The sequence below is a fragment of the Myripristis murdjan genome, chromosome 14, assembly GCF_902150065.1.
Source record: "Myripristis murdjan chromosome 14, fMyrMur1.1, whole genome shotgun sequence".
Lineage (NCBI taxonomy): Eukaryota > Metazoa > Chordata > Actinopteri > Holocentriformes > Holocentridae > Myripristis > Myripristis murdjan.
In genome coordinates this window covers 14,565,682-14,579,606 of record NC_043993.1, presented here as the reverse complement: position 1 = coordinate 14,579,606, position 13,925 = coordinate 14,565,682, and the positions used below count along the sequence as shown (strand labels likewise).

Sequence of the window (13,925 nt, the reverse complement as noted above, 5' to 3'; positions counted from 1 at the left end):
GCAGCGCACGGGGTGCATACTGATGGGCGCACATGCATTACGCACATGCTCACGTCTTTAGGGAACCTAAAGTCACGACGCAAACTCATGGTGCAGTAATTTTAAAAAATGTTAAATAAACTAGGCCGTGACGATTTCTAGTGTAAATTTCAGTGTCTCTCGCTTTCAGAGTGAACTCTTTGTTCATAGCTCTAAGGGTTTGGGGTGCACCGAGCGAGACGACGGAGCAGCGGCACCGGGTGGAGTTGGCCCCCTTGTTCTTCCATGTGCTCCGCCCGACGGCGCTGATTGGATTGGAAATTATCCCAGTCACCACCAACAGAGGGGCTTTTTTTCTCACAATAAGGAACGCCCACCCAGATAACCGGGAAAGTCACTTCAAACTAAAAAACACGCTGCCTCCACCAGACTATTCAGGAGATGCTCATGTGTGGAGAAGGAGGGCTGCGCACGTCTCACTGAGCGACACTTTTTTAGACATCTCACACATGCATTAACATGTATTTAGGCTGTGTCAGTGGGACACGTTAATTGATTAAGTCTGGTGTTTCTTTTCCATGCCAAGATTTAATCTGATACACTTATCAAAACCTACGTGTGTCGGAAACTGCTGAGTGCGCTCATGCTTGGGGTGAACAGGTGGCGCAGGCTCCGGTTCCGTATTACGTACTATTCATTAGCCGGTAGAGACGAGGGACGGGCAAGTCACCGACAGATTGGAGTTACTGTACTTTCAGACGTGCGTAATTCACGGGACGCTTAGCATTTGAAATCCCCCAGAAACGAGGGCGACAAAAGAGCTGATCCAACAACCTGAGCGAATTTTACTGAGAAGAGAGAAGTGACAGCGAGCTGTTATGCCAGTTGCTGACAGCGAGATGGTTGTGGACAGCAGCCATGGGGTGCATGAGGGCAAAACCCCAAATTCTACCGGGAATGAGAGCATCCTCTCGGCCTCCCTGTGCAGTCCTGCCGCGGACATCCTAAGGAACTTTTACCACACCAAGCGGGTCGGGAACTACCTGATCGGGAGGAAGCTGGGAGAAGGATCTTTCGCCAAAGTTAGAGAAGGTCTCCACGCTTTGACTGGAGAAAAGGTGAGCCCACAGGCCGTACTGTTGTCATAACAGTGTTAGTGCTGCAGGATGCGAAGTTTAAATTGTCTGTCATAACTGTTTTGTAGCCCTTTTTCAGATCACAAACAGAAAACAGACAACTAGTAAGTCTCAGGTATCATTTCAATGCATGTTTTTGGCGATCCTATCACGTGGCATCAGTATACTCCCCTATAATTTAGACTTATTGCACTTTATGGTGATTCATAAACGTTTGAGAACTGGCTGACTCGAAATACATTCAGCATAGAAAATACATTTTTATTGGTCTGTTTTGGAAACTGGTTTTAATTCCAAAGGGGTAATATCAGCTGTCAGAAGCCACTTTGCAAGACATAATTATATGCATATATAATAGCTATATAAATTTTAATTTTACCATCATTAATATTATTTTCTTTTTTTGGCGGAATGTCAGCAATAAGGAAAGTCTATTATTACAAAGGAACAGTTGAGTGGATTTTCTATATTAGATTATTACAAGAGACAATTAAGGTCTCAGCGCTTACCCCAAGAGAAAGTCATGCACCCAATTTACACTGAGAGCCTTTTTTTTTAATGAGCTCATGCGGCATCACCAGGTGTTGAACTCGACTTTGCACAGCAGGGCATGGTTTCTCGCCAAGCTCTAGTGACAATATTTACTCTGCATGTGCTTGTGTGTGTGTGAAGACGAGAGAGGGAGAGGGCAACCTGCCTGCAGTTCAGCCATGTGTTGAATGAGCAGCTCAGTGGTTTTCCTGAACGTCTGCTTTGTCTACTAGCGGTGATCTCACCGCTTTGGGCGCGGGAGCTTCAATCTGATAGGGTCCCAGAGAAAATTGCCCAGCCTATGAGAGAGCAAGGCCGCTACTTACATATGAAATGATGTCTTTGATAAATGGGCTCCCCGTCTCATTAGGATTCAGCCAGCGCAGGGCTTTGATATGGGCTACCATTGGCCACCGGTTGCCTTTGTCTCTCTAAGCTTTTTGAGGAGCAGCCAGTACATTTGCATATTAGAAAAACAAGCACCCCCTTTTTCTGTGTGTATGTACATGTCTGTCTAAGTATATACACTATATGTATATGTATGCATATATGTATGTTTGTGTGTGTGTGTGTGTGTGTGTGTGTGTGTGCGCCACTGTGTATTTGGGACCTGAAATTTTCATGTAGTATGTTAAGGATTAGCTCATCTCGCACGCACGCGCGCAGGAACACACACACATACATGCATACACACACAGACATACCCTATTCACTGTTGTCATGAAAAGAGAAGAAAGCACTTTGCCTCTTCCCTCAGTCTCTTTGTTGAGGATGGGATGATGCAAACCCTGGCAATCTCGCCACCAAGCACAGCACACGACTCTAGCCCCCTCTCCCTCTCTCTCTCTCTCTTTCTCTCTGTCTCTCTCTCATGGTTCAACAGGCGCTGGGAGGGAGAGGAAGGCAGTGAGTTTATTCAGGCAATAGGCTAGGCAGGGGGCAAAGAAACAGAATCCTTTTTAGCATCACTAGAAAGTCAGCGTGAATGAGGGGATGGGAGCGTGTCTATGTCAGGACAGGAGAGAGTGTGTGTTGGGGGGGTTGTGGAGGTAAGAGGAGGTGATGTATAGTGCTGTCATGGTCAACAGGGGATTCAATGGATATTGGGGAGCCAGTGAGGTCATATGGACATGTTTTGATGTCTGTAACCCACTTTCCCCTCCATAACTCCACCCCCCATCCCTCTTTCTGTCTGAGGGGATCCTGATAAACAACTGACTCCCCCACAAGCCCCCCAGCTGGGAGCACCCTTCCCCCTCGCCCTCCTGAGCCTCATCCTATGCCACCCCATCCCCCCATCCTCATATAGCCTACTGTAAATACAGTGCCCCAACCCCCCCCACCCACACACACACTGCACCCCCTCTCTCATCCACACCGCCTCGCGTTAACAGGGGCCGTCTATTGTAGCAGCTCAGCCCACACACACACACACACACACACACACACATGCTTGTACTAATTAGCTAGTGCAAAAAGGGTTGCAGAGGTGAATGAGTTATTAGAGATGAAAGGGTGAAAGAAATAAAATAAGACAAGGTGGACAGGCAGACAAGGACAGGGAAAAGAGATCCTCCACCCCTCTCCGCTGTCCACCCCCCAGACGCCCCTTCCGCCCGTGCCCACTTTGGCCTTCACCATTTCGATAATGGATATGGTGATTAGTTTGGCCGGTTATGCCCTTCTGTGTCGGTGGATGTGTCTGTGTCCTTGAGGTGATTTGCGAGTTATGGGAGTCATGTTCTTGAACTCGCATTAGATGGAACAGAAGACGATGTGTCCCAGGGAAGAAATAGGGTAGACGGGCGCCCGTTTGCATGTAAGTAGCTACAGAGAGGTGTTTGCGCTGTGTGCATGGGACACTTCATTGAGTTGAACATCATCAACCTGCTCGGGGATCATAAGTGAAAATGAGCCCAGATGACTACATTTTAAAACTGGTGAATGCGATATATTTTTGTATGACTAGAGAGAAGACAGATTAATATTGTGGTTGCTGTAGAGATTTTGTAAGCTTCGTCTTGGATAACGAGGACAGAGGAAGACAGACAAGCTGGAATGAGAAAGTTGAAAAAAACACCAACACATCTCCATGTGAATCTGCTCTCTGCCGCATCTACTGTGGAAAAATGAGCGACTCCTAATTTAGCCCTCCTCACTCTTGGGCGTACATTTGTCGCCGCTCCTCAAGTGTGTTTGTCTTCAGTGGCTGGCGGGCGCGACTATGTGGCAAACGGAAGAATATTAAGTGTCCATTTGGCCTCAGCCCCAGTGTGGGAAATAGGGTAACATTTGCCTTTCCCCCAGTTTATGATGGTTCACTAACTCCTCTAACACACACATGGGTATGCAGAGACACACACACACACCACATACACACCTCCCTCTGCTGAAGCCCTAGGGCCATAGTGAAAGCGTCTGGGTTTGCTCCACATTGGGAGCAGCTGTGAGGGAGAGGTCAGTGTCGAGTCATATACCCTGCAATGGAGAGCGCCTAGCCCGTCACCTGTTACGCTACAACTCTCTCCCTCTCGCCCTCATATTTTCCCTCGAAGCAGCAGCAGCGCTCTATTCTCCACGGGGATTGTTCAGAATATCATATCTCACAGGGTCCAAAAGTCAAACTCTCGCTGCCAAGTCAGAGACGTCTAAAATAGCATCCCATCCTCCTCTGCTCTTCTCTGTTCTGTTCTGTTGTCTTCTCCTCACTTATTTCCTCTCCTCTGCTCTCCGTCTCGTCTTCCTCCAGGTGGCGGTGAAGGTGATCGACAAGCGGAAGGCCAAGAAGGACTCGTACGTGACCAAGAACCTGCGGAGGGAGGGCCACATCCAGCAGATGATCCGCCACCCCAACATCACGCAGCTGCTGGACATCCTCGAGACAGAGAACAGCTATTACCTGGTGATGGAGCTCTGTCCCGGGGGAAACCTCATGAACCGCATCTACGACAAGAAGCGCCTGGACGAGAGGGAGACACAGAAATACGTGCGGCAGCTGGTGATGGCCGTGGAGCACTTGCACAGGGCAGGGGTGGTGCACAGGTGAGGGAACATGCAACTGAAATAACAAACGCAGGAGCAGACTGATTCAAACACACACACACACACACACACACACACACACACACACACACACACACACACTGAATTCTCAAGTGTCACCAGTAGAATTGGTTTAGAAGTGTCAGAAAAGAATCAACATATGTCATCTATAGCTAAGAGAGCTTTTTGCTGTTTGTAGGTTAAAGCTGCCTTTAAGATCTCTGACTCAGACATGATCTGATCCTCTTTCCAATGTGTGGGTTAAGCCCTTATTGTACACATTATCATTAATCCATACATCACCAAACCCATCTAGTCACTGCTTGGGGTGTGACGTGACATAAGTTTCCCCAGAGAACCGCTAAGAAGTAAATACTACTTTATGGTAGGATTCGTGCCATTCACTGTATTTCAGTATAATCACTTTGGGATTAGGCAATGATCCAAATGCATTTTTACTTGCATTACAATCAAACATTTAACTCTGACTTCAGAAAAACAAAGACATTGTAACGCCCAATCAGACTTTAGACTAAACTAACCCAGTTCACAAAGCGTTCCCAGGTTTCAATTGTTTGCAGCTCTCGGAAAGCTTGGGAACTAAAGTTGTGTCACATTGAGAGGGATGCGTGGTGAGATGGCCTACGTAGATAACTGTATAACAGGATTTACAATACTGAGGAGACATCTGAGACACACAATAGACCCTGAAAATCAGCCAGCGTGACCCACATTGTGAGGGTGTGTGAGTGTGTGTGTTGTGGGTGGCGGGGGTTGCCAACAGCCCTCCCTGTTTCACTGGGGGTTGTTACCCACTAACCGTTCTTGCCCCACCACCACCACCACCTGATTGTGCATTGTGTGATGACCGATTTGATAAGTTATCTAATGTAAACTCTGACGCTGTGCAGGCATTGATGTATCCTTTTTGTCTTTGTCTCGCAGGGATCTGAAGATTGAAAACCTTCTGTTGGATGAGCAGGACAACATAAAGCTCATAGGTAAGAGAGTAACTCTCATATTTGTCTGTGCTCTGTTTATGATATTTGATCCAATTCCCACAGAAAGAGCAAGATAAAGATTTATACAGCAAACACAAAAAATGAATAATAAAATTATTATTAAAATTATTTAAAAATAAATAAAAGGCCTTGAAGCCAGCCACTTTACAGTAGCAAGAACAAGATTTGCAATGACTGGGAGAGCGTGTGGCCAATGTCACTTGGCCCATATGTAGTGCAGAGTTAAGAGCAATTAAATATCCTGTTAAAACCCCAACAAGCTCTCATCGTAATTTCAGCCTGCTTTTGTTTGTGTGTAACACGGTCGAGAGGCAACGTAATTAATGTTAGTTTGATGAGTGGGCAGAGAAGATGGCTGTTAACGCCGACACAAAAGCTGACCCCACCTCCTTTGTCTTTCAGATTTTGGCCTGAGTAACTGCGCTGGCATCCTCGGTTATTCAGACCCGTTCAGCACCCAGTGCGGAAGCCCCGCCTACGCCGCCCCAGAGTTGCTCTCGAGGAAGAAGTATGGGCCGAAGGTGGACGTCTGGTCCATGTGAGCTCAGTTTTTTTATGCAAAATTTCAGTGATTGTTGTTAGTAGAATTATCAGTGGCATCTATTTACTTAGATTTAGGGCTAGATGATATGGTTACAATCAGTATCATGATACTCATGCTCAAGAATTTTTCTCACATATCTCCATGCCTGCAAAATCACAAAACAGAAAGTCTAAAAATCAGTCTAAAAATTTCAAATAATATTCCTTAAAATGTTTCATGCCTATTTTTGTCTGTTTTTTTTTTTTTTTTTTTTTTTGCTTGCCATCATCATTTATACAGTAATATTGTGTGACACGATACCCCAAAATCACCATATCATTATGATATGATTATACTGAAAGACTATAAATTGTAATATTGAGTTGGATATACGGCTTCTGGAATTTAGTGCATCCTGATCTTAAATGTGTGTGTTTCCATTCTCCAGTGGTGTGAACATGTACGCAATGTTGACGGGAACGCTCCCGTTCACTGTGGAGCCCTTCAGCCTCCGAGCCCTGCACCAGAAAATGGTGGACAAGGAGATGAACCCTCTGCCTCCCTCTCTCTCTACAGGTACATACATACAAATACGCAATTGTTCTGCCCTGCCAAGTCCTACATGACCCGCCCTTTTTATGTAGAGTACAAAATGATCATTAATCTCACATATCCTAGAAAGGGTACAGAAAACATGCCCACACATCGCAGTATTGAACCCTCGGGGAGGAACTGAAATGCCATTGTCAAGTCTGTACAACTGACATGTATATGTTTCTCAAGAACAATGCTTGCACGTGAGGGTGAAGGCACATTTCTTAATTCATACATGTGTAATGACAGATCCTGTCATTGAACTAAAAGGCAATAAGCATACAAAGATAACACTGAACCTGTTTCAAGTCATTTGGGTTCATTAGAAAAGCTGTCAGCTCATTGTGCTCATGGTTTTAGGTTACTAGCAGACAACTTTATGCCAGTGCAGTGCAGTTTAATCCCCTCTGATATGCATGCCTCAACGATGGCTTGTTGGTTGGTTGGTTTTGCTGGCTCCTTCTTTATCTTAATATGATAGCATGTCACGTTTGATGTGCAACAAAATCAGTGCCAGCTACCGCAACTACCTCTTTGTTCAAACAGGTTTATTTGGTGCTCCTGTCCAAACGCTATATGCAAATTTTCTGTCACTACATTGTAATCTGACTCATAGACAGGAGCCAAAATCCTGATTTGAACCTTGTTGTAACATTAAAAATGACTGGGGAACTTAGGTGAATACTTTTTTCAATATTCAGTTTCAGCAAACATACACATACATGCAGGCATATAATAACATCAGTCAAGGATATTTACACGCTAAAGTATAGTAGTTAGGGTGGACTTTCAGCACTAAATATAAAAGAGAAGTCTGAGTGGTGTGATTTCTCTGTGGTACAAATTCAAGATAATCCATATCTAAGGAGGAAAGACAGAAATGAAAAAAGATAAAAAAAGACAAAGGAAAGGTGCAAAAAGTAAATAGAGTGGTAGAGCACAAACAAACAGCCACATTAACTAAATAGGCTTTGTCACGTCGCCCGTGTTAATCAAGAGTGAAAGGCAGACAAGGTTTTAAAGGGATAATTTGTTCCGAGGAGAAGCTCCAAGTCACTTTTATTTAATAGGAAAAAAAAGAAGAAAAGACTCACAATCTTTAATTTCAGTCCATTCTACAGGATTCTACATTCTGCACGCAAAGGCAGATTTACAAGAGATTACCGAGACAAACTGAAAAATAGCGAGGACTAATTAGGCAACAAAGAGCTTCAGTTGAAAAATTTGTGACAGTGACGGAAAACTATGTGCCCTTGAGCAATCAAGACCACAAGGAAACTGTCTGCGGCCCGGTCCAGTTTTTGTAATGTTTGTCATAAAACAGAAGCGTATTTCCGTGGAAGGATCTTTAGCAGCGTTCCAAGAAATTTGATTGCACGTCTGTTCGTTTGTTTTTGGCCTGCGGCTGAATCGGCAAGCAGTTCATTATCACATCCACACTTTGGAGCAGATGACGCTCATAAACTTGTCCCTCCAGCACAGTGTCAAAATATTGTCACGTCTTGATGATGCAGAGTAAGGATTAGCTTAGCGTGGTTACATAAATTCATATTAATGGAGCTTATGACTCAGACGTCGTTTTATCCTCTCATCGGTCTCCTTATGTAAGAAGGAACTGAATGAGTTGATGACCTCGTATATAGTGTGCTGTACATCGAGACAAGGAGCGAGATAAACGTATACCTGTACGCTATTCACGGCTGTGAGTGGCTTGTTAGCTGACAGAAAGGAAGCAATGTTTCATTCAGTTGGGATCACTTTGTTCCTCAACACTGAAGAACACTTACATTTCTGAAATAAAAGATATAAAAAATGTAATTACATATGGTTTAACATGTGAAACATTTATTTTTTTATTTTTATTTTCTGTGTGTAAAAATTATTTGCTGGGATCCTCCTGATGTCTGAGGGGATCTATGAGAACAACATGCATTTCAGTGATTATTCTAAATGAATACTTATTCTCTCTGTCTCTGTGTATTTGTCTTTCAAGCTGCCATTTGTCTTCTAAAGAAGCTTCTCGAGCCAGACCCCAACAAGCGCCCCAATATCCACCAGGTGATGGCCGACTCCTGGCTACAGCTGGCCAACAAAAACACAGGAGCGCCGTACCTCAACAGGTGAGCTTGCTCCCTCCCTTTATTAAGATTTACTTCCATGATAACAAAACATCAGAGGATCAATATGGCATATGGACATTTTTCCGTATAAATCCTTTCAAAACACTGAGCCTTTTCTTTCTCCACATTTCCCACCTTTCCTCAGGATCCACATTGAGGAAATCAACCACACGGTGTTGCTCCATATGACAGAGAGGATGGGCTATAAACACAGCGAGGTGCTGAGTGCTGTCCTCACCAACCGTGCCTGCCACACTTTGGCCGTTTACTTCCTGCTCAACAACAAGATGAAAAGACTTTCCAAGGAATACAGGGTAAGATGACCCCAGCTAAAAGCTAAAATTGATAAATGATGAGACACCGCTCACTCAACACGATAGTGATGTCTTCCACTGAACACATACCTGTTTAACCTGACGCTGAGGGATCAACAGAAGAAACCTGTTCATTTTTTATTATGGGGTGTTTTGTTTTCTACGACTTCCCGAACTGTTCACAAGCGATGATTCAGTCTGCTCCATAAAAAAGAAACTAAAATTTATTTGCTCTAGAAAGGCTCACAAGAGTTCAGTGATTACATAATCCAATTTGTTTTGTAATAAAAATTCTTACAAAGTTTTTATTTTTTTTTCTTAAATAATGCTAATCACTGTTGTAACACTGAGTTTTCTGTGATTGCTTCAGGAGATGCAGTACCAGGAGAAAAAGACGGAGAAAAATGAATACTTCCAAACCCAGTGGAGGAAGCACATCGACAAGATCACCATCCCGCCCAAACAGACGCCCGTCTACCTGGCTGTCAGCAAGGGGCCCAGCAAGGAGAAGAAACACAGGACAGGTGAGCTATTCGGAAAAATTTATTATGAAAAAAATAGTGGACAAACGGAGATTTCAGTAAAGTAAAACAAAAGGCCTATGAAAAAATGTGCCAGTAATCTTAACCTCATAACGATGAGGTACTTTAGGGAATAATTGGCAAAATTATAACCGCTGTGTAAAATATAACTCATCAGTTATGCATGGATTCATCAGATTTAATTTGTGGCTAAGCAATCCACAATGTTAAAACCAACCCACCAGCATTATTTAGTATAAAGTAATCTAAATTAAGTTGAAATATTAAAGTCTGCTGGTAACGTTTGGGTGTGGGATTGATAATTGAGTGTGATGGGCAGTCAGAGTGTGTCAGGTCAGCCTGGCTTGAGCCCTTAGGAGAGCTTACAGTTAAGTGACAGATAAGAACTGGTGCCAAAGCTCCTTTCCGATACCCTCAGTTACCTTTAAACGCTATGAATAGAATCCACGGGCTTTGCTGGATCCAGCATGTCAGAACAGGCAGACACATACTCACGCGAACCTAAATTAGTGTTGACCCATTTTAACCTGTGTGTATGCACTTTCAGACAATACATGCTTGTGGTGAAGCAATGCATTTTCAGTTATTGTGCCAAGAAAAACAGCAAGTCACTCATGTCACGTTTGGCTTCTGAAGCATAAAACACCAATCTGACCTAGTTATTTGGCCTATTTACTCTGTGGCAGCACACCTGTTCACAATTAATTAAATGTTGTTTATCATTCCTTGGAAAGTTGTTTGTTTGCATTCCCTCTGTCAATAGGTAACTGACCTTACTCAGTTCAAAAGATGCGACTACAGTAATTTACAGTTGTAGTTCAGAAACCGAACCATCAAGGTTGATTAGTGTATTTACTGTCAAGTCTGCAGCAAACTGAGCAAAAACAAGGAATGATGAATGAAAACAACAGGAATTTTGTGTTTCATTATTACTTTAAAACTATGAGCTGAAATGAAGCTCTCTGCAAGATAGACAGGCAATATCAAATTGGATAAGAGATGAATACCTGTAGGCAGACCTCATTTATGGTTCACCTGAGGTTAATGTGTGCAGCTACTATCTAGTTAGCATGATGTCAGGAATTACAAGACCTTTTTGCATAACAAATGAGATGACATTATTGCTGCTCTTCTATACCATGTGGAAAGTCAGATGGGTATATTTCATTATCCCTAATATTTCAAAATTCCTGTCGTTCCACATAGGTCTCCTCCGTGCCATAACCGGTGGCCATCGTAACTCCCCTCTGGCTCCGCCCGGCACCGTGGCCTCTTCCTCCATGGAGTACCTAGAGATCCATCCTCTCTTTCCCAACACACCACAGCAACGGAGGCGGCTGGCCACCCTCCCACAAGTTAACACCAGCCCAGAACACAACATCCCCGCCCCTCCGGCACCATCACCCATTGGCATGCATTCCTTTGACTCCCTTTCCAAAGCGGAGCAAATCGAAGACACCCCTGCGGCACCCTGGTACAAGCTGACCAACGGGACTTTCTCCCCGCCCCGTCACGTATCTGCCTTCCACCCCGATTCCTCCTACTTGAAGAAGGCCACAATCCCTAGTCCACCTGTCCTCATTGTCAACCCGCAGCCCAAGAAGAGCAACTCGTCCGACTGGTGCGGTTCCTCTGACACCAGCGGGAGCCCGCCCAGCACTGTAGGAAGCCCAGGGGGTTCAGCTTTCAGCCCTCCCAAGTCAGCCTTCAGCCCCCTCAACCCCACCTCGGCATTCAGCCCTCCTTCTAGCGGGGGCAGCAGCGACCCCGACAGCCCAACACATCGCAGTAAGTTCCCCTCTATGGGGATTGGACAGATCCTGAAAAAGAAGGTCCAGCTGCAGCCATTCACCTTCCGGGCAGAGCAGGTGGTTGAAGAGGTGGTGTCCCCGCCCCCCTACCCCATGCAGACTCTGCTCTGCGCTTCAGGTGCACTGAAGACCCTCTGCTGAGGTATACCACGCAAGAAAGTAAGAAAGAATGAAAGACAGACTGATTTTGAACTCAAGGCCCCTCTTAACATTTTTTTGTAAGTTGGGGTGGTCTTCCAGAGCGGCCTTCTGAACTGTGAACTGTCCCTTTATTGTGAATGGGTCACTTTTTATGCGAAAGTTGATCTTTCAAAAAAGGAAAATGAAAAAAAAAAAAAGAAAGACATGGGGTTGAATGAGAGCATAAAAATGTAATCTCTGTTACGAATCTCTTACGTATTTAATAAGAAGTGAGTGACGCAGAGAAGATGAGATTTGAGATGTATACCTAAGCAATGACTAAACCCTAAGGCAATCCCAGATAAAGCGCAGAGACGGGGCATCATATAATATGAGCCTCAAGAACAAGGTGTACACATACATGTGCAAAACACTGTATTATAGACTTCGTGAGAGATAGTCTCTCTTATGTAATATTGCTGTAACTGATTACGAAACTGAGCCGCAGACTGATTCACACCAGCCAATATACCCTGACCCTTACCCTGACTTAGGTGTATTACTGTCGAAATGAATGCTTTCTGTGAAACTCTCTTAAGATACCCACTGACCTCCAGCCAGCTGGCACTGTATCCTCAATGCTGTCTGGATGAAGACATCCACTGCACTATTTTTGAAAACCAAAACCTACAATAGCAACAGGGTTCGACATCTGTTACCTCACTGCATTGTTCGTACATTAATGTCGCCGCAGTCGATCATGACGTGCTTGTGTGGATTTTGCCACATAGTTGCAGTGTTTGAGCACCAGTGCCATTACGTGTAACACAACGAAATAGAAGTAGGTTTCAAGAGTCATTCTGTCACACTTCATAAAGTTGACATTACACAGTATATCACTCAGTGTTGATAATAACTCACAGTCACAACTCTTTTATAGCTTAGTTTTACATCACCTATATGACCCACAGGCAATCCACTGAAAAATGTGACTGTAAATTACTTAATTATGTCTTTCTCACAGCAGGATATCATAGAGTCGCCAAAGGCTGAGAGTATGGGGGTGGGAGGGATTAGTATCACAAAACGTCCATGAAAATGATTAACTTCCTATTGTCTTAATGCTGTAGTTTGTGCAATAGTCCTAAGTGTTAACTGCAATGCCGAATATTTGCCAAGAACTTTTCGAGAGTGATGTGAAATTTGTGCTTGTAAATACAGTATGATTCCAGTATTCTTGTTGCTTATAGTGTTCTGTACCAACGGGATTTCTTAAGTGTTCATCGAGCTACTATTTTCCACATTCACGCCGTTTCACAAAACTGTTTGACTCTACAGAAGGCTTCCACGTGCACTCAAGGCTGCTCACTGTTACGATAGAATCTCTTTCTGTCAAGACTTGCATGCAAAATTGTATTGTCAACATTTGAAAAGATGTCTTTGTACTTTTTGGGTTGATACTGAGATTGATACAGACTCGGGGGTCTTTTGTAAGATTTTCTAAGGGATGGTTTTGTTTGAGTGTCAAGAGATTTCTATGCTGTATAAAATATTTTAAATATTTATACTGAATCCATTATGTGTCTGTCTGGTCCTTTAAACACACCTGCTCACTGTCTGGTTTCATTCTTGTACATCATGTACTCTGAGTGCATGTTTAGACACATGGCAATACACAACTATTAATAAGGCAATAAATCAATGTTAAATCCTTTCTGCTATTCAGTAAGTACACAATTTGCCAATTTAGTCATTAACTTATGCGTAATATACACAAAGGCTTAGGGGTATAATTTATTCCCGGGCTCCCAGCTCCTGTATAACTTTGTGAAGAACAGCCTGCTGGCTATAGGAGGTTCTGTAGCGAGGCGTTACCTCACCCAAATGTGCTGCACCTCTCACATACCACACACATTTCCCATGAGGCACCTGTGGTAGTAAAGGGACCTTGCAACAGCTGACTGACCCTCGGCAGTTGGTCCTGATACACACACCACACATATGCATTAACGACCCCTCCACACACACTCACACAAATCTAATCCACTCAGCTGTGGCTCGACAGTCCCGATCATAAACCTCTTTTGGAAATGCTACCCTGACGAGACAAGTAAGGAGAGGAGGGGGGGTTCCCCCCAAAGCTAACACACACATGCACACACAGAGAACACAAACAGGGCTCTTTGATTAA

At 44.0% G+C, this 13,925-nt stretch overlaps 1 protein-coding gene across 1 annotated transcript; it reads left to right on the top strand.

The window, feature by feature from the left end:
* Positions 1-531: 531 nt before the first annotated feature.
* On the top strand, positions 532-13,306 carry hunk (hormonally up-regulated Neu-associated kinase). Its single transcript, XM_030069709.1, has 9 exons — positions 532-1,097; positions 4,396-4,688; positions 5,634-5,689; positions 6,113-6,248; positions 6,682-6,809; positions 8,821-8,947; positions 9,093-9,261; positions 9,632-9,785; positions 11,010-13,306. Exons 1-9 carry the CDS (start codon positions 858-860, stop codon positions 11,753-11,755), a joined length of 2,049 nt encoding a protein of 682 aa, XP_029925569.1. The 5' UTR covers positions 532-857; the 3' UTR covers positions 11,756-13,306.
* Positions 13,307-13,925: the final 619 nt, after the last annotated feature.